Source organism: Molossus molossus, unplaced genomic scaffold (genome assembly GCF_014108415.1).
Source record: "Molossus molossus isolate mMolMol1 unplaced genomic scaffold, mMolMol1.p scaffold_m16_p_13, whole genome shotgun sequence".
NCBI lineage: Eukaryota > Metazoa > Chordata > Mammalia > Chiroptera > Molossidae > Molossus > Molossus molossus.
In genome coordinates this window covers 80,098,418-80,123,004 of record NW_023425348.1, presented here as the reverse complement: position 1 = coordinate 80,123,004, position 24,587 = coordinate 80,098,418, and the positions used below count along the sequence as shown (strand labels likewise).

The following is a 24,587-nucleotide window of genomic DNA, read 5'->3' as shown; positions in this document are numbered from 1 at the left end:
GCTGCACCGGGAAGGGCTCTCTCCATCCTTACAGAGCCGACCTTGGCCTCACCAGCGGCTTCAGTTCCATCCCAGAGGCCAGCGACGGGTACAGACCAGGGAGGCCCGGCGCTCTAAGCCGGGTGTTGGATCCACTTGGAGAGGCAGGCAATGGACCCGGGCACCGGGGCCGCGACCTCATTCCAGTGACCGAAGCTTGTGGAGTTACTTCCACTTGGGGATCCCTGGCCTCCCATTCCAGCCACATCCTTCCCTCACCTCCCCCAGTCTTGGGAGCCTGGGCCCCGAAGGTTCAAGAAGTCAAGAGCCTGGAGAAATGCACTGTGCAAATATAACTGACTTTATTTGTCTCCGTTCCGGAGCCTCACAGACATATCCAGGTAAAAAGATCGTTAAATAAACGCCGTCAGCCATCGCAATGCAAAAATAAATATCAATCCTCCGGCCGCAGCAGCAGCTGCGCTGCGCCCTAAGTCCCATCGGCCGCGCCTAACAATTATAAAAGTGTTCAGCGAGAGTGTGTTGGCGTGAGTGTGAACGGGTGTGCGCTGGGGGCACGGTGGTGGAGCGGTGTGCAAAATCGGAGTTGCAGACCATCGGGTAAGGGCGTGGAGCGGCTCTCCGGGAAGCCCTGGCGACGCCCGCCTCCCCGCACACACTCACGGCAGAGTTCGTACTGGGCAGTTTAAAAATAAACATTTACAAGGGCAAACAAAGCGGCCCCCTTCCTGGAGTCCCCAGGCGCGCTCGCCCTGGGTCCGAGCGCAGCGCGGGGCGCACCCACCAGTTCTCAGCTTGGCGGGAGTCCAGGCGTGCGAGGGGCCGTCGTCCCGGGTCCTCGGGGTCCCCGGGGCGCGGGCCCTGCCCGGGTTCGCACGCTAGCACCCGGCCGGCCCCGAGGCGTGCGAGTCCCGGCTGCTGGCGGCGCCCCTCACAGGGCCGAGTCGGAGTCGCTGGAGTCCAGGCTGTTCCTCAGTTTGCAGCTGCTGAGCTGCTCCCTCTGCAGCGACAGGCTCTGCGTGCTGCGGCGCAGGCACTCCAGGCTCTGCAGAAAGGACTTCTTGGCCTTCTCTTCCTCCATGGGAGACACCCCCTCCTCCTCCACCTCCTGGATCTCGTCGAAGGTCACCGGCTGCGTCTTGAAGCGGGACTGGCGCGGCCGCCGCAGCCGGCCCTTGCCCTTGGTCAGCTTGGCGGGCCGCACCGGCTGCGGGAACTCATCGGCCAGGCACACGAAGTGCGGCATCACCGCCTGGTAGCTGGAGCAGATGCCCATCAGCTCGCCGGGCTTGGCGGCCGCCATGGCGCTGCCGGCGTCCTCGGGGCCGGGCGGCGGGGCGGCGGGGCTGTCCGGGGCCGGCCGCTGCGCCGGGGCCCCCCGGGAGGCAGCAGCCTGGGGTTCGCCGGGCGGGGGATCCAAATCTGCTGTGGGGTGGCGGCGGCCCTCGCGGGCCCGGGTGGCGCTCCACGGGAGGGCGGGCGGAGGGCCCGTCGGGGATGCGCGGAGCTCGGGATGCTGCTCCGCCGCGATCCGAGGCGCTCGCCGCCGCCGCTGCTGCGCGTGTGCCCCGCGGCGGCCGGCCGCCGCTTATATAGCCGGCTCCTGCCCACACGGCGACAGCTCGATGACAGCGAATGCCATTTAAAGCGTGCGCGCCCCGCGCCCTTCCGCTTGACGTCGCCCCGCCACTCTGGGAAAGTAACGGCCCCTTTCCAGGCGCCCCCCGCCCCCACCGGCGCTCCGGAAGGCAGGCCCCGCCCGCGGGGTTCCGGGAGCCGGAGCCGCAAGAGCACGCGGCTCTGCCGGGCGGCGGGGCAGCAGAGGTCCGTCCTGGGATCCCCAAGTCTGTAGAAACCGAGGTGGCCGCAGGGTTCACATTCCCCTTCCCTGGCCCGTAATCTCGGAGAGACGCTCGAGGCGCTTGGTATTCTGCTTCCGCGCTGGGCACCCGTGGCGGTGGCAGCTCCCGGCTGTCCTCACAGCGGGGGGCACCCGGCTCCCCGGAACTGAGTTCGGAGGGAGGGTTGAATTTCTCTCTGTCGCTCCCCCCCACCCCCCGACACGCTGGAATACAAACACAACCTATCGTTCCATTCCGGTTCTTCTCTTCCCTGTATGTCTTCTCTCTGTTTGTCTCCTTGCTACCTTACCCCCCTCAAATCCCTAGGACACCCCAGAAGAATGACACTTGGATATGCCACTAACAACAACAGCAGCAGCAACAACAACTACCATCTGGAGAATTGTACTCCAAGCCAGCCAGTGAGTTTTGTGTTACATATATTATCCTATTTAATCTTCCTAACAGTGAGGTAATTGGTCTTCCCCCAATTTTACATACGAGGAAATGGAGGCACAGAGGGGACACGCAGCTGATGGGCCCAGTGGGGCCAACTCCAGAGTCCATGCTCTATAGCTGGTACCTAGCAGTGCCCCAGAGGCTTCTAAGAGTAGGTCCTCTGCCGAGTGTCCCAACTCCCACAAGGAAACTGTGACACTGTCCTCATAGAGCAGTGCCCCCTGCAGGCTCCCCGCAGGGACCACTGGGAAAGGAGGGAATTGGTGGCATTTGCTTCTATTCCTTCCATAGCCTTTCAACAAAGACTATTGAGAACCCACTGTGTATCGGCTGAGGAATGTCCCTGCCCTCTGGAAGTTACATTTTGGCGTGGGGGGCAGAGGGAGGTGGACACAGACAATAAACAGGAAACAAGAACATGCACTGTGGGTGCTGTGATCAGGATGCAGACCCAGCGATGTGTGGAGGGGTGGCCAGGAAAGGCTTGTCAGAGTGGGTGATATTTAAGGTGACACCTGAAGGACAATAATAACACTACAAAGTGCTTAATGTGTGCCATGCTCTGAATTGCTTTTTATGCATTAACTCATTTAATGTGTTAACTACTGCATTTAATCCTCTCAGCAACACTGGGTAACAAGTACTTTTATGATGGCCATTTACAGATAGGAAAGCCAAGGCATAGTAGAGAAGCTAAGCAACTTGCCTCAAGGTCACACAGCAGGGCTGAGATGCAAACCCAGGCAACTTGGCTAAGTCCTCTTCTTATCCACCACACTGTATCCATTTGCCTGTGGAGGACAAAGAAGGATTCAGCGTGTGCCCAAGTGGGAGGGGAGTGTTTGGGCAGAGGAAACGCACCCTAGTGCAAAGGCCCTAAGGCAGGAACGAGGTTGGCTTATTCGGGGATATCAAGAAATCCTGTGCAGCTAAAACAGGGGCGAGAGGCCTTGCTGGCCCTATTAAGTAGACAGTATTTTATCCTAAGGGCAATGGTAGGGCACCGGAGTTTGGAGCAGGGAAGCTGCACACTCCAATGTACGCCTGGCCGGTGTGACTCAGTGGTTGAGCATCAAGCCATGCACCAAGAGGTCGCCGTTTCGATTCCCAATGAAGGCACATGCTCAGGTTGTGGGCCAGATTCCCAGTGGGGGGCATGCAGGAGGCAGCCAGTTGATGTTCTCTCTCATCGATGTTTCTCTCTCTCTCCCTTCTTCTCTCTCTAAAATCAATAAAGAAAAAAATTTTTTTAACAATTTATGTTTTTAAAAGCTCACCGTGGCTGCCATGTGGAGAGTAGACCAGGAAGGGACCAGGGGGGAAGCAGAGAGTCTGCTGAGATTGTCCCGTGACTCCGGATAAAGACACTGAACACTTGCATCAGGGTGAAGACAATGGAGATGCGGGGAAATGTTCAGATTTGGGGTTCATCTGAGGATAGAATTGAGAGGCTCTGCTGATAGATTAGATTGGGGGGGTGGAATCGAGGCTGACTTTTATGTATTCGGCCCAGGGGTTAGATGGCCACTGACGGAAGAGAACGTTGGGAACGGGAGAGCCACTGTGGGGTCTGCGGGACAGCCACCAAACCCACCGCCCAGCAGGTGAGGCCTGACATGCTCAAATCAGAATGAGATTCTGTGAGAGGAATACTAACTCCTGTCATCTTAAAACCACTGTATGTGGGGGTTCCTCTTAACAGCAGCCCAGCAATACAGCCATGCACAATGTCTCACCCCTGTGCAAACATCGTGGCGTGCACTTACAGAAACCCAGGCGGTCTAGCGTGCTGCACCCCTAGCCTGTGTGGCAGAGCCCGTGGCACAGCCTGTGGCTCCTTGGCTGCAAGTCTCTGCAGCATGCGACCCGACAGAACACCAGGAGATTAAGTCACGCACAAGAGAAAACGATGCAGCGAAGACGCGGTGAACAGGAGACGCACGAAGAGGCTGCTGGCATACCATGGCAGACTGCTTCACAGCAAACAGTTCTGGTGAGCACAAGAGTACACGAAAACAATGATAAAAAGTAGAGTGTAGTAAACACATAAACCAGTGACACCGTTGTTTATGATCATCGCCAAGTATTCTGTACCGTACATACGTGTATGCGCCACACTTTATGCATAGGGCGGCGGGGCCGTGTGTCTACGCCAGCACCCCCCAGACCCGTGGGGAACGCGTTGCACAACACTGTCACTGTGGCCACAGCATCGCTAGGCGGTAGGAATTTTTCAGCTCCATTATAATCTCATGAGATCACTGTTGTCTCTGCAGTCCTTTGTTGACCAAAATGTTATTAGGTGGTACGTGGCTGTCCTCTGATACAGAAACTGGTACCAGGAATGGGAAGCTGCCAGTTATAAAAACCCTGAAGCATGAGGCGTTGGCTTAGCCATCCGGTGGTGAGCAATACGGAAAGAAATATTGGAGGGAAAGCTGGTGACACTTGTTATACTGTGACAAAACATTTATCAATGCGTTACCTGTGATCATTTGGAAGACAGACCACATGCTTACTGAGCCTATAATTCTAGAAAAATGATCAAAGAGCCAAAATATTTGTGTATGTTCGCTGCCCAATGACGCTTTTAGTATACTGTTTCAAGGGAGAGATTGGCCAGTTTGCAAGGAGAGATGGGCAGAAAAAGAGAGTCCAGAAAACTGAAGTCCTCGAGGTTGGAAAGCCAACTGGTTTGTCCAAAGAGCAGGAGATTAGACTGTTAGGGCCTTTCTCAAAGCCTGCCTGTTAGGCCAAGCATTAAGCCAAACAAAGGGATTACGCCTGTGTTAAAGTATGTTGAATGTGTTGTCTTGTCATTGAAGTGTTTGTTCCACGTATCCTCAGGGAAACTTCCATTTAAAATGAGAAAGACATGAATTAGGCAAGGCAGACAGACTCCATGATTCTGTAAGAAAGTTACTGGTTTATGGAACTAACTAGAAGTGGACAGACCGGAAGCCTACTAACAAAATTACTAACAAAATTTCAAACCAGGACATCAAAAGCCCATGACTATTCAGTTCAGCACAGATAAGCACCCAAGGAGGACAGACTGTCAACCACCTGTTGGGTGGTAGTGGAGACAGACAGACAAGGAGGAATCTCTCAAAAGGCAAAGCCCAGGGGCCAGGGTGACACGGGTGTAAGATCACCCCTAGAGAACTCCCTCCATGACCAGGGCAGGGATGTCCTCACCATTCTACAGAATAGACTATGGTAGAGACTAGAGCTGTCTGTCCAGGGTCACATTTCCAGCCTCCCTTGCAGCTAGATGGGGCCATATGTCTAAATTTACCTCTGTGGAATGTGGGCAGAAGTGATATGTTCAACTTCTGCCTCATTTGCTTAAGAGGACATTCCTGGTGTAGACTTCCATGTTTTCCCCTCACATTGGCTGGAAGAGTGATAGCCAGAGAGAGCCTGGAAACTTCGTGTTCAAGATTGAGCAGTACCATCATTTGTCTGGGTCCCTAAATGACCCCGTGGAGCTGAGTAGTCTGCCCCTGAAACACTTCTCTTGGATGAGAGAGCAATCCAACGAATACTTTGAACTACTCTCATTCAGGTCTCTATTATATCGTCCTAACCAAGAGAAGCATGTCTATCCAAGTAGAGGGGTGGAGCAGGACACAAGAACTCAGGGGAGAGGTGAGGGATGGCGGTGGCAGTTTGGGAGCCTTCGGGGTATAGCCCACCTTGCAGAGGGACTGGGAGGAAGAGGGCCATCGAGGACTCAGAGAATCCAACAGGAGAGCATGTCATAATCCAAGAGCAGGAGGTTTCTAGGAGGGAGAGGATTAGAACGGGAGTCCAGAGACGGGTCCTCCCTGGCTCGTCCTGAATTTACTGCGTGGCCTGCGGTGAGCCAGGTGTCTGCACTGCCGAGGTCTCGGCTCAAACACTGTTTCCTCAGAGCAGCCTTCCCTGGCCGCCCTATTGAAGGTTGCCCCTCAGTCCCTCCACCCCTCTTCCCTTCCTATCATGCTCAGTCACCGCCTCCTCTTTAGTTTGTTCCCGTCCGTGTTGTCTGCCTTCCCACTGGACTGCAGTGTCGGCCACCGCCTCTCCCCAGCAGGCGGAGTGCACCCCTCCTCCCGGCCCCCTGAGCCTGCTCCCACAGCTCCTGGCTCCACCAGAGCTTCCTTTCCCCCACACATGCTCCCTTGCACCTCAGCCTCCCAGGCTGGGGACTGGGGTGCCCTCGGTCACTCCTGTCAGCTTCCCCACCTTGACCCCTGGCCCTCCTGCTGACCCTTCCCTTCCACCCGTCCTGCCCCTCAGGACGTCTCCCGGGCCAGCCTTCTCTGCTCCATGCCCTCGGGAAGGCGTCAGCCACGGGCTGCTGCAGGTTAGAACACAGACCGAGATGCTAACCCTCCTACCATAGGCTCGTTCTGTGGCTGTGGGCCGGTCACTCTCCTAGGTCAGTTTCTGCACCCCAGAGCCTGAGCACTGCCCCCGGGAGTCAACGACTGCCGTGTGGAAAGCACCTGGTGCAGTGCCCAGCATGTCGTAAGCATGACATCCACCTTCCTTTTGTTCTCATGGCCTCATACCCAAGCCTGCCCAGCCCCCAACATGGTTGAGAAGATGCCAGGGGCAAGTGCCAGGAAGCTCCTGCTCCAGAGGGCCTCTGGGGCTGTGGGTGGCTTATCCTCTCCGCCTGACCCACACTGTCAGGGGAGGCCAGAGAGAGCCGTGTCCCCAGGCCTGGAATCTCAGGGGAACCGCTGTGGGTACTACTGCCCGCACCCAAAGGTGGTGCTAGGGGGCTTCAGGGAGTATTGGCCTCTTTCTATAGACATCCTCCCCGACTCAGCACACATGCACCTTGCCCTAACGGCTGAAGGACCAAGGCCTTCTCCTCCTTGGGAGTTACGGGGCGACGGAGCCAGTGAGAACCCGGAGCAGATCTGGGGGGATGTGTCCTGTGGCCCATCATGTGTCAGGGCCTGGTGCCTGTTGACCACACGTCTTGCTGAGTTTGCAGGGTCAATGCGGGGTTTTCCAGGACAGGCTAAGTGGCCTCTGATGGCCACCCTGGGGCCGGGGTGGCTATTAAAGGGATGCAGTACAGTCCCTCTTCTCAGCAGGCCTGTATCCCTGGACGACGGGCGGACGCAGGGGTGCCACCCATGAACACCTGCTAGGTGCCTGACACTGTGCTAATGATGTTTGGCACATGCCTCACCTAATCATCCTCACAGCAGCCTTTGTGGGGGACCCGAGTATCACCCTATTTTAGAAATGAGGACTCAGGTGCTTTGTAGCTCAGCGGGGTCACCTGAGGGCTAGGTGCTGAAGCCGGCACTCAGCAGTCAGCCTGACCCAGACTCCAGGGCTGAGCACTTGCTCCAGCCCATCTCGCTGTCCTCTGAAGTGACGGGGACGGCACTGGACCAGGTAGAAGTCAGACACCCAGGCTCCATCACCCACATACACCGTGGCCTCGAACCCGTTTCTTCCCATCTCTGAGCCTCAGGTTCCCTCTCTGTGAAGTAAGGAGGCTAGGCTCTGACTTACTGGGGGCCCCTCCAGCTCTCAGCCTCTAAAATCCTCAGGAGGATGCGGGGATGAGGGGACCCGTTCACAGGAAGTAGATGCTTCCTCTTGGGCCGGAGCGTGGCGAGCAGCCCGGGCTGAGGCTGCGGGGGAAGCTCGCCTCCATGGAGGGGCTGCGGGGGGAGCAGATGGGGCAGGAAGATGGCAGCAGACGGGAGGGGCTTGTGCCTCCACCATCTCCACCATCCCCACCCACACTTTGGCTTTTGGACGAAGCCAGCGTTTAAAAAAAGCAATTCCAGTTCTTCAGCTATTAACAGGGCTTTGTTTCCAAGGGAGCCTGCGGTACCCAGGCCAGATCAGGCGGGAGCAGGGATGCCCAGTCCGTCCCGGGATGCAGACGGGCACCGAGCCGGAGGCTGCAGAGCCGGGTGGGAGAGCCAGCCGGGCCCTCCTGTGCACAGGTGCTCCCCTGGGGATGGGAGACGAGCTCCCTGCTTCCTGGGGCTGCTCGGCAACCTGGCACAGACCTACTGCCAGCTAGACGCCTTGGGCAGCTGGCTGTCCCCTCACACTCACCCGGAAGTATCTCCAGAGGGCATGTCAGGCCTCCAAGTGCTGAACGGGCGGTGGTTATTCTAGATGCTGCTGTCTGGGTCAGTGTGCTCTTCGGGGTGTCTGGCCCACCCACCACGTGTGTGCATTCAGGTGTGGGGGTGCAAGAGGATGTGAATGTGGTATCGGCTGGGGAGCAGTCAGCAACAATGTCTGGGCCTCTCCGGGTGGTCCAGCCTCCTGGCCCAGCCTCACCTTCCCCTGGAACCCGCTCCACCCCTCAGCGCCCCCCCACAAAGCCAGTGATTTCAGCGTCCTACCAACTGCTTCTGCCTCACTCAGAATTAGCACTTCGTCTGGTACGATTGTGAGCAAAGTGTTTTGATGATTTTGCTGGAGGGTTGCCATGACAATCTCCAGCAAGCTCCAGGAGGGGGTATCAATGTGTGCACGGGAGGGAGAGAGACAGAGGAAGAGTCGAGAGACTCAGAGAGGGGATCCAGGGAGAACCCCAGTGATATTCCTAAGTCAGACCTTCAGCCTTCAGGGCCCCCCGGTGGCCCCATTCATACCACGATGAGCTCACTGTCTAATCTGGGCCTCACTGTAGGCCCTGTAATGGGATGCCAGCTGCTGACCGGCAGGCTGCCATGGCCGGGCTGGGCTCACTGGGGGAGGCACACTGGCAACCCCCACTCCCAGGATGAGCCCAGGGACACCAGGCTGGAGTGGGGGCAGGGAGATTCCTGGGGACTCAGAGGGAGCCAGAGCCCAGGGAAACCTCCTAAGAACCATCCCAGCCTGTGGGCCCGGCTATGCTGATGGGAATAATAGGACACGCTTCCCAGCCACGGCCTGCTTCCTGGCACAGCGTCAGCAGCCCGGCTGTGGCTCGGTCCTTCCCGCATGCTTTCTTTGCAGATCAGAGAGTCCCTCTCCTGGGACTAGTGGTCTGAGAATCACTAAGGATACGAATAAAATCCTGTACAATCTGTGGTCCTAGAGTTTTGCAAAGTACTTTTCCCTCTGTGACTACAGCAAAGCAGGAATATCTTCTGTCTTTTGAGATGAGGCCAGAAAGGCCCAGAGAGGGGAGGGAACTGGATCAAGGTCACACAGCAAGCAGCAAGGCAGGGGCAAGGTAAGGATGGAAGCCAGTCCTGGACTCTACCCCAGCCTCACCACCCTCGGGGAGCACAGGTTCTGTGGAATGGGTCCATCTGGCACTGCCCCTCATATATGGACAGGGAAACTGAGGCCCAGAGACCTGCCCAGCTAGTAAATATAAAGCCAGAACTTGCAGCCTCAGAGCCTGAGACATTTCACTGTCTGAACTGAGGCACGGGCCAGCCCCATGTGTTCCATAAACAAGCCCAGGGACTTATCTTATTTATGTCCCAAAGTAAAGTGTCCGCCTCTGCCTGGGAAGAAGAGTCTTCTGGTTATTGGCAAAACAGAGCAGAGGGCGGCTGGAGCTGGCCGGGAACACAGGGCAAGGTCAGAGGCCCACCAAGTTCCAGCCGCAGGAGGCAGCCTGGCGAAGGGCCTTCCAGCCTGTGCCCCTGGAGCCGGTGGCCTTGGCAGAGTCATGTTGGCTGTCAAAGCCCCAGTTTCTGTAGTTACTGAGAGCTGATGTGCACGGGAGCCCTTGGAGAAACTGCTTTCCAAGTTCTGGGAAACAGCTGCCCCTGGAGAGCAGTCCCCGAGGAGCGAGGAGCCCCCAGGCCCATCTCCAGCTTGGCTCCGATCTACCTTTCAATTATTTACCATCATGGTGGGGGTGGGGGTGGGGGAGAAGCACAGAGAACGTGCTGTGGGCTCTGAAGACAGCCTGCAGAGAGGGCTCCATGCAGCCTCGGTAGCAGGCCACAGAACCAGGGTGAGCCAGCAGCACCCAGGACTGCCTGCTGGAATCCCTGGTTCCGGGGTTCACTAGAAAGTTCGCACCCCCTGTGACTGGGGAAGCCTCGTGCCGGCCCCATCTCTCTCCCAGGGTAGTGGTTGCTAGGATCAGCCAGACGATTTCTAAGAACATTCGGAGGTAAAACCCTGTAGGAGGGTGGATTTTAAATGGATTCTAAGAAATCAGGGTTAAAAGACATCGTTTGTGTCATGGGTTCTGAGCCCCGCCCCAGGACAGACACACCACCGGCCTCGTGAGTAGCTACTGGCCCGTTTGGGGTCCAGACAGTGCGCTCTCCCTGAGACCTGCCTGTGTTCCCTCTGGCAACATGTCCGGCTGCCCAGCAGATGCCAGGTGCCTGCTGTGCCCCCGTCTCTGCACATTTTGGACTCGTTGGGGTGGGTGACTCCCCGGGCTCCCAGCTTAAGGCAGCCCCTCTCTGATGTCGCTGTGCTGGTCCCTGGCCCACCTTTCTTCAAGGCAGCAATGGCTGCCATTTCTCCAGACGTCCCGCCACAAGGACAAGGAGATGGGACTTAAAGGAGAAGGAGCTGATCCCGGGCACCTGTCACCCAGTCGCCAGCACAGCACTGTGACCTACCATCGCTCCCTGAAGCTTATCCTCTGAGGCAGGTGTCATGACCGTCAGGCTTAGTCGAGGCGACAGGCTCAGAGATGTTAGGGAACTTTCCCAAGGCCACACAGGCAGGCAGGGATGGAGCTGGGATTCGATCCCAGGCCGCTCAGTTGCCAAAGCTCTCCTTACCCACAGCAACTCGCACAATGGTGCCTCCTGCAGCTGCCCAGGCTTCACTGGAGGATGGACAAGGTGGAAAGTCTGGAATTCCACCCGGCCTGTGTGGCTCAGTGGACTGAGCGTGGTCCCATGGACCGAGAGGTCCCGGCTCGATTCCTGGTCAGGGCACATGCCTGGGCTGCGGGCTCGATCCCCAGTGGGGGGCGTGCAGGAGGCAGCGGATCGACGTTTCTCTCTCATCGATGTTTCTATCTTTCTCTCCCTTCCTCTCTCTCTAAAAAAATCAATGAAAAAGTATTTTTTTAAAAAAAGTCTGGAATTCCACCTGGGAGCCAGGCTCCTCTTCCCAACACCCTTCCCAGGGAGAAGACTGGGGTCCTCAGGCCAGGCAGGAGCCAGCGTGTGGTATGGGGGCAGGAGAAGGCGTGGGGGCCCCTCCCCTCAGCCTTTGAGACCCGGCAGGCAGCACCCAGACTGTGGCTGAGCCCGGACCTCACACTTGGAACCGACCTGGCGGGAGGGAGGGCGCGGGAGCAGCACCGGCCTCCCTCCTGACACCTTCGGTCTCCAGCATCGGAGACTAGAAACCACCCTTTGCAGATGCAAAGAGCTAAACCACAGAGGCTCGGCTGGTGGGGGGTCCTGAGTGAGGAAACAGAGCAGAACTGCAGGCTGCCAGAGCAGGAAGGAACCTTCCAGATGAGCTGGGTCACTGTTTTCAGACCACGGAGTATGACTCATCTGTGGGCCATTCAGTCTGCAGGACAGCAATTTTCGATGGTGCCCCGCAAGAATTTTGAAAACATGCATTACCCGACTATTTGGTCAGGGGCACTGACCTCTTTTCCCTTAGTCTGTCAAACTGAAAAATGAGTACACCCTGGCCGGTCTGGCTCAGTGGTTGGAGCGTCGGCCCGCACACCGCAGGGTCTTGGATTCCCGGTCAAGTGGATGCATCTCTCTAACATCTCTCTCTCCTCTCTCTCTCCTCTCTCTCTCTTCCTCTCTCTCCCCCCCTTCCACTTTCTCTAAAAATCAATGGAAAAAATATCCTCAGGGGAGGATTAACAAACAAACCAAAATGACAACAGCCAACATAACAATAGCCATTCAAAGCGAATGAATCAAAAGTATACCTGTTTTTTTGTCAGACGGGCAAAACATATTTTTTTGGTGCACCACAGAATTTTAGAAATTAGTTTATGTGTGCCATGAGATGAAAAGGGTTGAAAATGGCTGGGTTGGGGGCCACGCCGGGCATTTTTAGATGATGTACTATTACATAGAAAATATCAGAGTAAACACATGGTAATAAAGTGCTGTTTCATGAAGCTTTAGTCTTAATGAAATGTGTGTATGTATGTAAGCTTTTTTTTTCCACCGTGAAGTGTGGTCAGTAAAGCTACAAAAAACATGAAGTTGGTTTTGGCCCCTGTACTTTGCAGATGGAAAAACGAGGGCCACGGTCAGGAAGAGGCTTGGCTCAGGGGCCGCAGGCAGGCCGAGAACCCAGACAGCCCCCGAGGCTGGGACACGGCTTGCCCCAGCACCCCAGGCACCCTCCAGGGGCCCGATTTCTTACTCATCTTTTCACCTGAGACACCACCAGCCTTGCATCTCGTCTGCTGTTCCCAGGCTGGAGTGGGGAGAACCCAGGGCATAGTGACAGTACATTCTCAGCCCCCCCCCCCCTTTCCTCCTCTGGCTCTTCCCCTGCCTCCTTCCCCTCCTCCCACCCATCTGCTCCCTGGAAAGGTGGTTGGACCAGCCCACAGTCAGGCCCCGTCCACTCTCCTGCTGCCTCGGCGATGGCCCCTGTGCCTACCAGTCTCTTTTGGCCATGGGGGGGGGGGGGTCTCCCTCAAGGCCTTGTCCTAGACCTGTCCACACACAGGTCACTCCACCTCCACTGCCGTGAGATGGCCCAGCGCCCTGCGAGCCCCGCCCCGCCCCCAGGCCGCAGGACCTTCCTTCACATCCGCGCTATTGGACCACAGCTGCGGGTACTAAGACGGATGGACACCGGCCGCCTCCGTTCCCACAGCCCTGCTTCGGAGGAACATGCGGGCGCAGAGGTTTGCTAAGGGCCACGCAGCAGCAAGGGGAGGAACCTGCTCTAGAAGCTGGTCCACGCGGCACCAAACCTGCACCCGGGCGCCGCCCTGCCCGCGGACTCCTGTCCCCCGGGCATCGGGTCAGGGGACGCGACAGCGCGAGGGCAGGGTCTCCTATTTGGAGTTGCAGTAAGGAACTCCGACCCCAGGAGCAAGAAATAGGACAGACAACACCTACCCTTCTCCCAACCCTGCTCCTCTGTCCCCAGGAGAGGGACTGGCTTCTCTAGCGAGGGAACTGGGAGAAGGCCCTGGGTTGAGGGACAGGGGACCCCTCTCCCGCCCGCTTTCGGATGTGCCGCCAGCAGAGCGCTGCTCCGCTCCAGTCCCCGCCTGGGGGACCCGGCACGGCCACCTCCTGGAAGCAGGCCTGGGGGCCCACCCCCTGGGCTCCTCACTCGTGGGGTGCTGCTGGCAGGGACGGGGCCTGCTGTGCTGTTCCTCCACCAGGGTGCCCACAGCCTGCTGTGGGAGGGAGTGCCAGGAAGTCCCCTGCAGATAAGCCAAGGTCTCCCGTCCAGCCTCGTCAGTAACAACACTGATATTCTGACCTCACAGCTGAGTCCTGTGTTTGTTTTTCTTTCCCTTCAGCACTGTGGGAAGAAGGGGTGTTCCCAGCACCAGGAGACCCAGCATCTTTCTCTTCAGCACTGCCGGGTCACATGCTCAGATCTCTGCTTGGGCTCCTGTCATGGTCTCCCACTGGTCTTCTCACCTCGGGGCCCCCCTCACTCCTTCCTAACAAATACATTTTCCTAAAAGTCACCGTCGCAGCTCTCAGTGGCTCCCCAGCCACCAGAGCCGTCTGCCTGAGGTGCCTTTCAGGCCGGATGGGGCCTGACTTCCTCTCTCACTGTCTCTCCTCCAGCTCAACACCCCGACACAGGCCCTGAGCACAGGCCTCCTAGGGCCCCCGCTGCTCACGAGCTTTCGGGATGTCAATTTGCAAGGTCTCCTCCCCATTCTTCCGGTGCCTCCTCCACCACGCAGCCTTCCCTGACTACCACCTTCGGTTACATCCAGTTCCTCCAACTCCTGCAGCTTTCATTGTTGGGAGCCCTCATTTCACATTCACTTTGTTGCTGAGGTTCTTCCGATGTGTGTTGTTTTCTCAACAAATGACACAAAATAGAACCACAGGCTCCTGCTGGCTAAGATGTACTTGCTTCCTCCGCACACGCAGAAGGGCTTCAGAGGACAGCGCGGGGCCTGGGCCACCGCGGGCGCTGCGGCGGGAGAGCAGCCGGCGCCGCCTTCCCGAAAGCCACTTACGATCCTGGTCAATCAAGGCCTTACGAACACGCACAGCCTTCTGAGTCTGGGGCAGAACCCACTTCCAGAAACGCGTTCTCAGAAACCATCGTGGATGCGCCCAATGGGTCAGCTACCGGACGCGGAGGGGCTGCGCTTCCGCTTCTTCAATTGTAAAACGGGGCTAAAAATAGGACCTAGTCCAGGGACCGCTGTGAGGATGAACAGACCATGGGTTATTGTGTGGAAGACACTTAACACAGGCCTGGAACCGTATTCAGGCTGTACAGAAATGTTACCTCTTCTTCTTACTATTTAAATTGAGGTCTGAATGAGGCCAAATCCTGGGCTCTGGGCTGTAACACCACCCTGCCGCCCACCATCCACCCTCCTGATTTCCGAAGTGAACAGGACAGTTAGCTGATAACAAAAGCGACAGCAGCGTCAACACTGGTCCTGAGATCCAACACAAGGGGCAGGTTACATAACGACAGGCAATTCTATGCAGCCTCTCAAAGGCGTGTTCCGGCACGATCACCAATGCGCACCAGGTACAAAGCGAGCAGAGGATGAACTTCTTTTTTCCAAGTATACAAATGTTTAGAAAAAAATACACTGCAAAAGGTAAAGAACTGTCATCTCCAGGTTGTGAAGTTACAGATGACTTTCCGTTTTCCCTTTCTCTTTCTTTTTAACTTCTTACGGACACATAACTCCTTCTGTAGTGAGGAATAAAAACTAATTTTGAGAAAGAAAAGAAAAGCCTCGCTGGTTTATTTCTATCTGTGAAAGTAGGGATTGTGTCTTCCTTGCAGATACCCCTGCTGCATCTGATACAGCCTCTGGACACAGAAGCCTGGGCTTGCACAGAACTCCAGCCTGGCAATCTTGCTTAATCTTCCAGGCCAAGGTGTTCTGTACAGAATTTAGAAACGGCCTGCAAGGACAGGAAAACAATGTGACGCGTGGGGGTGCATCTCTGCCTGGTTGGTGACCCACTGGCTGGGAGACGTCGAGCCCTGACCTGAGGGGGAAGAGGCGGTGGCGGCAGGCCAGGGACAGTGCATTAGGAGACCAATTACCTGGGGAGCATGTGGTGGGGCTGCAGAGAGAGAGCTGAGCCTCGATGCGAGGCCACTTTGGCATCTGGGAGCTCTCCTCGACTGGTTTCAAAAGGCTTCCCAGGAGACGCTTAAGTGCAGCTGAATCTTAATATGATCAGACTCACTCGTGAACAATTTTCATTTTGCCCAAAGCCTCCAGGCCTACCCTTGATAAATGCAACAGAGGTACGGGCACCGGGGGAGCCTGCCGAGGGGAAGGGGGTCGCAGGGCATAGGTCAGCCACAGAGGAATCACTGGCTCAGCATGAGCATTGGGGCTGGGGTAGCAGGGTAGTGGAATATTCTACTGATAACAGTGACATTGCTAAGCATATTACATTCATGCTCTCGACCATCACAAGACCTTGGAGAGGTGGCTGCATCTGTGTCCATTTCACAGCCCAGGAAACTGAGGCTTGGGGCCAACTGGTTCCAGGCGGCTCGGCAAGGAAGGACAGAGTGGGAGTGAAGCCCAGGTCTGCCAGGCTCAAACTGAGGCTCTTTCCACCAGGGCTCTGGCAGTCATTCTGACAGATGTGAGGCTGGGGCAGGGGTGGGGTGCCATAGCTGCTCCCTAAGTTTGCCCTTGCAGGCAGCACGGTGACTGTAAGAGCCGCCCCACCCCAGCAAAGGTGAAACTGGGCCAGTCTTGCTTGAAGCTGTCCTGCGAATTCCCCTCAGTTGGCAGAGCTCGGCTTGCACTATTTTCGGCAGGACGATGCTCCCTCCGGCCGCAGCAGGGATCTTTGCCATGTATCGAGCCGCCCGGCTGGTGCGGCAGCGAGACCATCAACCCCAATAGGTACTGTGACCTTCTGAGGCTGTCTGTGCCCATGTTCCCTCCGTCACCAGGTTCTGCTTATAGCTGGGGATCTCAGAGGAGGTCACGGAACCTCAGAGGTGTGGAGAGAGGACTGGCCTAGGCACTGACATGAGCCTTCATGCTGCTTCTGCCTCATACCCTGGGTGGCACTCAGATGAGCCCTTAACTCCTCTGGGCCTCAGTTTTCTCATCTGTCCAATGGGAAGGGTAGTCCCCAACCTACACCCTGACAGGACGTTGGGGAGGCAAAGGGCAAGGTGTGGACAGGACTTCATTAGCTCTCCTCCCCGGCCCACCCTCAGCACAGGGAAGATGGGGGGGGGGGGCTAGGAGGAGGCCGCTCAGTCACACTCCCCTCTGGGTTTTCACCTCCAAGCGAGCTGCCTTCCTTGGGTGAAGAGGCTAAATGCTAACATCAGGTGTGTGTGGGGCGGGTTGCAGGGAAGAACTGGGTAGCTAATCCCTTGCTACATTTCCAGAGGAAACATTCCAGAGGTTTTCTCTAAACAGGGCATGAGAGACATTCCGGTGGGGCTCCTCTCCTGGATTCTCCTGCCTGGGTGGGCCTGCAGCCTGAATACCCCCAGGCCAGTGTGGGAAGCCCCCAGAGGCATCCTTCATCCACCCATCCCACCAAGATTCTTTAAGCAGGGAGGGTACAACCCTTGGCTCTGGTTGGAGGGTGTGGACTCTCTTCTTAGATGGTCTCCACCATGATAAGGAGGGCAGGGCAGGGGCATCTGGATCCTCACAGGCTGTTGACAGGTGCCTGTCACCACGTGCTGGCCATGCCCTTCCTGCAGTGGGCAGTTGACTGCAACCTGCCCATGTGGCCCTTGAGAAAGCCCATGCTGGCCGCCTCTTCCTCCAGCCTCCTGCCCCATGGGGAGAAGCTCCCAGGCTGCCAGGCAAGGGCCAGAGTCTCTACCATGCTTCCCAGTGAAGGAGCCAAGAAAACACAGTCCCTCCAGCCCCAGGAGACTCGGGCTGCCGCCCCCACTGCCTGGGGCCAGGGCTGGAGGAGGCCCGGAGACCACAGCATGCCTTGCTGACAAGTAACCACGCAGGACTCTTCCAGCCCACCCAGGATACGCTCTCAGGATCAGTTCAATCTTCTAGGAACCTCAGGGTCATCTGTTTAAAAAACAAAACAAGCCCTGACTGGTTTGGCTCAGCAGTTAGAGCACTGGCCTGCGGTCCAGAGAGACGTGGCTTCTGTTCCCGCTAAGGGCATGTACCTCGGTCGCAGTTTGTCCCCGGTCCTGGTTGGGTCGTGCAGGTGGCAGCCACTCGATGTGTCCCTTTCATGGCGATGTTTTTCTCTCTCTCTCTTCCTCTCTCTCCCTCCCACTCTATCTGAACAAAAACTGAAAAAATGTCCTCGGGTGAGGATAAAAAAATAAAAATAAAATAAAAAACAAAACAAGCCCTGGCCAGTCAGCCTGCAGACCAGAGTCCCGGGTTTGGTTCCTGCTAAGGGTACATACCTTGGTCGCTGTTCATCCCCAGTCCCGGTTGGGGTTGTGTGGGTGGCAACCAGTTGATGTGTCTCTCTCACATCGATGTCTCTCTCTCTCTCTCTCTTCCTCCCTCTCTCTCTGAAGATAAATGCAAAAATGTCCTCGCATGAGGATAAAAAACAAAAACAAAAACCGATCACACCCTAAGGTTGCTTTTAGGAATAAATCAGCTTTCAGGAATAACAGGCCAAAGGGGTAGACCCTCTACACTCCCTCCTGGCTTTCACCTTTCCTTCCCTTTCAGAAACTTCGAATCTGTGTCCAGCGTTACAGCTGGGTCAGAGGCCAGGACTCTGCCTGAGCACGTCCACACGCCCGGAGGACACATGAGAGTAGGGGTTCTCCCTGGAGTCCAGGGAGCATGACATCACCACGACGATGAGGGGCAGTGACAGAAATAACTGTGACGACGACGCTGGCACACACGGGGTCAGCTCCAAGTTCGCGCACCTGAGAAGGTAGTCTTTTAGCGATGCTGGCTACAAGGTCGGCCCAATGACCCCGTTTTCCACGCTGCTCTCCGACGCTGGCCCCCAGGCCCAGCTTTCACACTGAAGAGCAGCCCGCAGGCCATGGCCCCTGTGCGGCTGGGGAGGGCTTCTGCAACTCAGCACAGCAGTAAAAGGCACCCGCGGAACAGGCAGCCTTCCTGTGTCCACTCTAATAGGTAAACATCGGAGTCACTTCCTGCTGCCCCCACGGGCACCAGCACACCTAAGAGGGGACTCCAGCAGCACAGAACTGACGGCCCCTAGGACGGTCCCTTCCGCAGAGAAGACGGGGGCGGGGGACGGTGTAGACGCGGTCCCTCTGAGGAGGGTGTGTGGGTGGAATCAGGTATAAGTAAAGATGTAAACAAACAGAATGCATCGCTATGGAAACGGCTGGCTTTTTCCAAGGCATTGTTAAGGCCGACAATCCAGAATTCAGACTCGACACAACTGTTTGTGACCAGACAAGGCAAAGTGGGTCTCAGATAGTCTGCAGCCAGGTCGGAGCTGCCAGAACTCGAGGAAGGGATACTCCCAGAGGGCAGGGCCACTCATGCCGGCGCTTTCTCTTCAGCCCTCCAGCTGGAGCATCTGCTCTTCGGCTCCCCGTAACTCTGCTGGCGTGGCCACGATGCAATTCAAGAGGACCTGCCACGCACCAGGGCAGGGTCACATCAGCCATGCAGGCGGCAGGGAGCAAATGCCACAAGGAAATGGCAGGTTTATGGGCTGTGACCCAAACTTATTAGGACTCTCCACGGTCACCTGGGCTAGCAGTCCAGCCGACAACGTGGACCCTGATTTCCAGACCAGAGATACAATCCGAAGCCAGGCGCTCATTGTTCCGACCCGCGCTTTGACCCAAGTCGCCTGTGTGCAGCCTGGGCCATTCCTCTGGGCTGTCCGCTGACTGCTGTGACATGTTGGGAGGAAGCCTGGTGCTGACTCTGGGCACCATTCAGTCTCCGAATGTACCCGCAGGCTAAGAATGAAGGCCTACTTGTCGACTCTGAGTGTTTCTTAGACATGGGCAGGAAAACTGTCCTGGATGAGAACTTGTCTAACTCGCCAGAAGCTGGATTCTGTGCACCCAAAGTGATCTTCCTGGTAAAATGGCCAATTACTAGTCCATTGGCAGCACGGTTTCTGACGAGGAGACGCCGCTGAACAGCAGGGACGAGGTGCAGGGACGCCAGGGAACTGCCAGCGTCCTCGGTGGCCGGGTCACCGGCCCTGCCGGAGCAAGGCGGGCTCAGGGCCCCTGGGATGCCGAGCAGACTCTTCTGCCTAAATTCAGTATGGCAGAGGCGAAATCAGAGTTCAGGGATTAGCCTGTGGTTTGAATTCTGGTCCTGCCATTTATAAACCCTGTTAAATTTTCTCGGTTGTCTGGTCTCCACACAAGAAACAGCGTCTTTCTCAAGGGCTGTGGAGATCGGGGACTATGCATGAAAGCTCCTAGGTCAGTGCGCGGCAGGTTATCAAGGCTCAGAAAAAGGGCAGCTGAACACTAAACCTGTATTTCCTCTCATGCCACAGCCATATTTGCTTCCTCTGCTTCACAAGTAACGTTGGCGAACACAGCTTCACCCCTAACTCCCAGTCGGCCTGCCACCGCGGAACCCGCAGCGGGCGGGCGCGGCCCCGAGCACGGCCGTCCTTGGCCGGGTCTGGAACTCCGTCTGGTCCTAAACTGCACTGTCACTGTGGCGAGCACCTACTGCACACTTCGGAGGGGACAGTAGTTTAGTGGTGGGAAAGGCAGCTCTGACATCGGACAGCAAGCAGCACCCCCTCGGGCTGAGCCCAGGAACGTGTTTCCTGGCAGGCGCGGCCGCGATGAGTGAAGAGAGGTCTGCAGCTGATGCCGGGAGGGCATGACCCTACGTTAGGAGCGGAGCTGTAGGGCCTGGAACCCTCTGCCGGTTCTTTCATGTCTGGGAATGGAAGAGGAATTTCCCAGTGTCATGTATCAGAGTCAGAACCAGAGCTGGCTGGACCACCCTGGCCAGGATTTGCTTCAATAGAAGAGTTAGGAATAAAATAGAGATTTTTATAGTGATTTGCACCTTCCTCACAGGAAGGCTCAGTATAATGGTCAGATTTTATAAAGCATTTAGGATTTCTTAGAGAAAGGGGCTACACACATGTAACATTAAAAAATATTAATAAAGGGTGGAGGGACCCCAATGCAAGAAGCCAGAGAGCTTGTCGGAGAGGCTGCCAGGGCAGAGCCCGGCCAGGCGCAGGTTACCTGGGTTCTGGGGAAGGGCCTGGCTAGCCTCTGGCACTCTGCCATGATCCGGACCGGCAGGCTCAGAGCACGGAATGGAAACAAGATCAAAAGCGAGGAGGCTCTGACAATCTTCCCCTCGGGCAGCTGGGGAAACTCGAACTCTCCTGCCCTCTTTTCGTCCATCTTCCTTATCTTGTTTTGGAATCAATCTGGCACACTGCCCTGACGTCAAGAGGTCAAGACAACATGTGCTTTTATGATGCAATATGGGGCAGCCACTGGTTCTGTTTTGGGAACCTTGGTGACATCATGAGCTGACCCTGAATCTCGGGAACTTGTGCCTAAGAGAACACTGAGTCAGAAGCCGGCCTTAGTCATAGGGCTACTGAAATCTGAGAGCTGTGAGGCGACGGAGCCTGCCCCTGCAGCACTGCCCTCTGCCTCTACCTGGTCTGGGCTTCAGTGGCTCGAGGACCCTCTAGGGAAGCGAATCAGCGTGGCACAGCTGTCGCCAGCAGAGCGTCGGCTGCTCGAGCCTGATTTCTCACGACATCAGTCAAGTATTCTTCCCTTTGAGGGGACAGTTTTGTCTTGAATTACAAGTGGCCCAGGTGGTCGTTTGAAGATGGCAGCCCAGAGAACACTGTCTTCACCCTTAGTTCCCAGCCTGTAGCCTGCCGGGTGTCCTGGGAAGACCGACAGGAAAGGAGACTCATAAATACGTGCTCACGGAATGCGCAGCTTCCCACCGCAGCGCGCGCCCAGGTGCTCGGAGTCGCGGCCTCCTGCTGGGGTTCGGCAGCTGTCTGCCCACGGGACACCCCCCGTCCTGACGCACATTTCCACGTCCACTTCACTGAAGCCACAGGAGCAGCACGTGTGCATTTAGACCAGTGGCAAAGGCCATTTCTGCTTTTTCAAGCAAAGCAGGAAAGGTCAGGAGAAAAATTGCTTGGGGACAGAGTCATCTGCTCACAGCCACAGGGGTTTTTAATTTTCCCAAACAAAATATGTGATTTCAAGATGCGATTAGGGATTGCTGCTCCCACAGTAAACATCGTATGAACATGAGCTGCTGGGTGGTACTTAACAGGACTCTGAGCTGGGAAGTAAATCCCACCCCATCCTCCAACCAGCCGCACGGAGACCAGCTGGGCCAGCCTCTCGCAGTGTCTCCACGGCGGAAGGTTTGCTCAGTCTCAGCCTGGCTGCTCTCTCAGACACTTCACATCACTGGTGCCCTCTAGGGTCTGGGTGGACTGTCCGAAAGGTCAGGTTTATTCTTGGCCCTCTAGAGTGGTACTCTTTGGGCACCCGGTGCTAAGTGGAAAGAGAAATAACTGTGATACCCACATGCACATTTTCATTTCAATGCCATTTGAAACTTATTTATGAGTATATACACATATTTCAATTTATCCCCCTTTAAATAAGCAGCAGTAAGATCTTTAGAGTTTGGTGGAGAAAGTTCTCCTTCTCTAAAACTAGCCCCACCTCCTCTTTTCCAATGCTTGCTCTTCCTCTCAGCCTCCTGTCCCTTTTCTGAGTCTCAAAAGAACACACACAAATGGCTGAGACCAAAAGAGATGCGGGATTCTGCTCTCACACTAATTTTCATATCTTATAATGACCTGCCTGGCCAGCGGGGCTCAGTGGTTGAGTGCTGTCCCATGCACCAGGAGGCCGCCAGTTCGCGTCCTGGTCAGGGTACATGCCTGGGTTGTAGGCTCGAACCCCAGGAGGGAGTGTGCCAGAGGCAGCCGATTGCTGTTTCTCTCTCATTGATGTTTCTATCTGTATTTCCCTCTCCCTTCGTCTCTCTGAAATCAACAGAAACATATTTTAAAATGAAATGCCTGCCTTTACAATGGCCGGGCCTGAGCTGTGGAGCTGGCAGCTCAGCACGCCAGCCCCTCGCTCTCTGGAGCTATTTAAACTCATTTAGATTCAAGTCTGGTTCTCCAGCATACTAGCCACATGGCAAGAGACCTGCAGTCCTGTGTGCCTGGAGGCTGGCACCCTGGGCTGCACAGCTGTGGGACATGTCCATCGCCGAAGTTCTAGGGGACACCGCTCTGCAAAGGCCTGGTTTGACTGTCGGGAGTGTCAAAACTCCTGGGCAATAATGTCACTTTATTGCCCCTTGCTCATTATAAAAGCAACTTGTTTTCACCACGTTTATGATAGAAATTAATGATCATCAGCCAGTCAGAAAGTTGCCTCCACAGGGAGCGAATTCACTTCACTTGCATGTCCTCACCTGCCAGTCAGCTTGCGTAGCTCCTTCCATGATTAACAAGGTCCCATGAGCCAAGGGTATCTTCACTCTTTCCACGTATGTGTAGTCTCCATGCTCTTCCTAGAAAACAGCATTCACTGCACTGAATTTTCTGCTCATGTGATCAAGATGTGACAGAACATGACCGTGGTCAAAGAAATGGACACCTCTCAGCCAGATGCAGGGGTCACTGGCTGTCTCTGCCACTTGGCAGCTGTTTGGCCTTAGGCTAGTCATGTCAACTCTCTGTGCCTTAATTTACTCCTCTGCGCAGTGGGGGTGACAGCACCTGCCACACAGGACTGTGGTGAGCCTCAACTGATCCAGCACGTGGCAATCACTGCAGACTGGCCAAGTGAATCGCTGTAAGTGCAGCTATTACTCTTCTTCTTATCAGCATCCAAAATGCAGACACGCCATGCTGGCCTATGAAGGAATTAAAACTCACTTACACTATAAGTCTTTCGTCTGCTTTATGCTGTGCTCTGCGTTTTGACATAGCATGGGAAAATGGTTTTTTTTAATAAGACATGGTATGATGAATTCTGATCATCTTTCACAGTTTATGCTAATTCACTAATTGGTACCTGTATTAAATCTAGTCACAACTCTTCCTATAGCCCTTTGGTGTTTTGGAGATATGTTCCTCTTTCTTTCCAGAAAGGGCAACAGTAAGCTTTCTCCACCAGGATCATGCTGCAAAGTGAGACGTGCTGTTTAGGGCTGGAAAATGGAGCATGATTCCTGAACACTTAGGGTACGAACGCCTGGGATTTCACATGCCCCTTTCAGAGAGCTCAGCCACGTCCGCTGCTGTGACCCGAGGCAGCCGCAGGCAGCCGCAGCTGGGTGCTCCGCCTTCCCAGCTGACAGGCCACAGTGCACACTTCCCTGCTCACGCAACAAGGAGCATGTCGAGAGCTCAGACTGGGACAGTCCTGAGCTTCCTGACTTCTTCGCCTCTCTCCAGGGCAGATCCACCCGTTCATCTGCTTCACTTCTGATGCACGGGATTACATCTGGGTTAGTGCAGGACTGATTTCATTGCAGTCTGTGTTTATGTTTATTATTGTACGGGTGCTTCTGAGAACATAACTGTTTACAATGCCTTCCTCCAGGAAAATCAAAATCAAAACAATAATGAACTTGCATAAACAGTCTAAGTTCCAGGCCCCAACCTGTGGCAATGACTTTGCAAGCAAACTCATAATTTTTACAGGCAGAAGATAAGAAACAATGTTTGAAATAACTTTGTTTCAGTGATTAATTTTAATGGTGCTTTCTACCTTTTCTCTTCCAGTGGTATGTATGCACCAAAGCATTCACCTCTGACCCCTCAGCCAACCAGAGAGCAGTGGGAAGGTGACCCTGTCCTTCTCAGAAACGCGAAAGGTTGCTCTCTGAAATAAGTATCCCAGACAGTGGAGGTGTATGTTCTCCTGGAAAGAAGATATCAGCAGGGGGTACACTGTCCCTGAGATTAGAGGGCCCAAGGCTCCAGGAATAGGCTGAAAAGTCAGTTACCAGAGCAAGCGAGGCACACACAGCTAGATGCAGAACTGCTGCCCTCCACACAGCCAGGGAGTGCAGCAGGGCTCGCTCTCTCCAGCACAGACACGAGGGCAGGAGAGCGAATGCCGGACAGACAGAGACGCCTACGCTACATGCAGCCAGCCCCAAGATGGAGATCTAGTGTAACATTAAAACAATATTGGGGTATTATCCTAAGTAAAACAAGCCAAGCAGAGAAA

At 55.6% G+C, this 24,587-nt stretch overlaps 2 protein-coding genes across 8 annotated transcripts in view; both read right to left on the bottom strand.

The window, feature by feature from the left end:
- Positions 1–317: 317 nt before the first annotated feature.
- On the bottom strand, positions 318–1,604 carry CUNH11orf96 (chromosome unknown C11orf96 homolog). The gene has a single exon (XM_036259410.1). The coding sequence runs from the start codon at positions 1,301–1,303 to the stop codon at positions 932–934; it is 372 nt and encodes a 123-aa protein (XP_036115303.1). The 5' UTR covers positions 1,304–1,604; the 3' UTR covers positions 318–931.
- Positions 1,605–3,653: 2,049 nt separating this feature from the next.
- The window catches only part of ALKBH3 (alkB homolog 3, alpha-ketoglutarate dependent dioxygenase), a 66,903-nt gene continuing 45,969 nt past the window's right edge, over positions 3,654–24,587 (bottom strand). For 3 of the 7 annotated variants that reach the window (XM_036258208.1, XM_036258207.1, XM_036258209.1), the window contains exons 9-10: positions 22,819–22,917; positions 21,373–21,878 (exon numbers count right to left, since the gene is read on the bottom strand). In XM_036258208.1, the coding sequence (XP_036114101.1) occupies positions 21,789–21,878; positions 22,819–22,917 (189 nt within the window). In that variant the 3' untranslated portion in view covers positions 21,373–21,788. Of the gene's footprint in view, positions 3,732–19,531; positions 19,610–21,360; positions 21,879–22,818; positions 22,918–24,587 lie in introns of those variants that run through there. The other 4 variants (XM_036258211.1, XM_036258210.1, XM_036258213.1 and 1 more) reach the window with 4 other exon arrangements.

Coding starts and splice junctions, on each gene's coding strand:
- CUNH11orf96 (XM_036259410.1), bottom strand. CDS start 1,303: ATGGCGGCCGCCAAGCCCGGCGAGCTGATGGGCATCTGCTCCAGCTAC.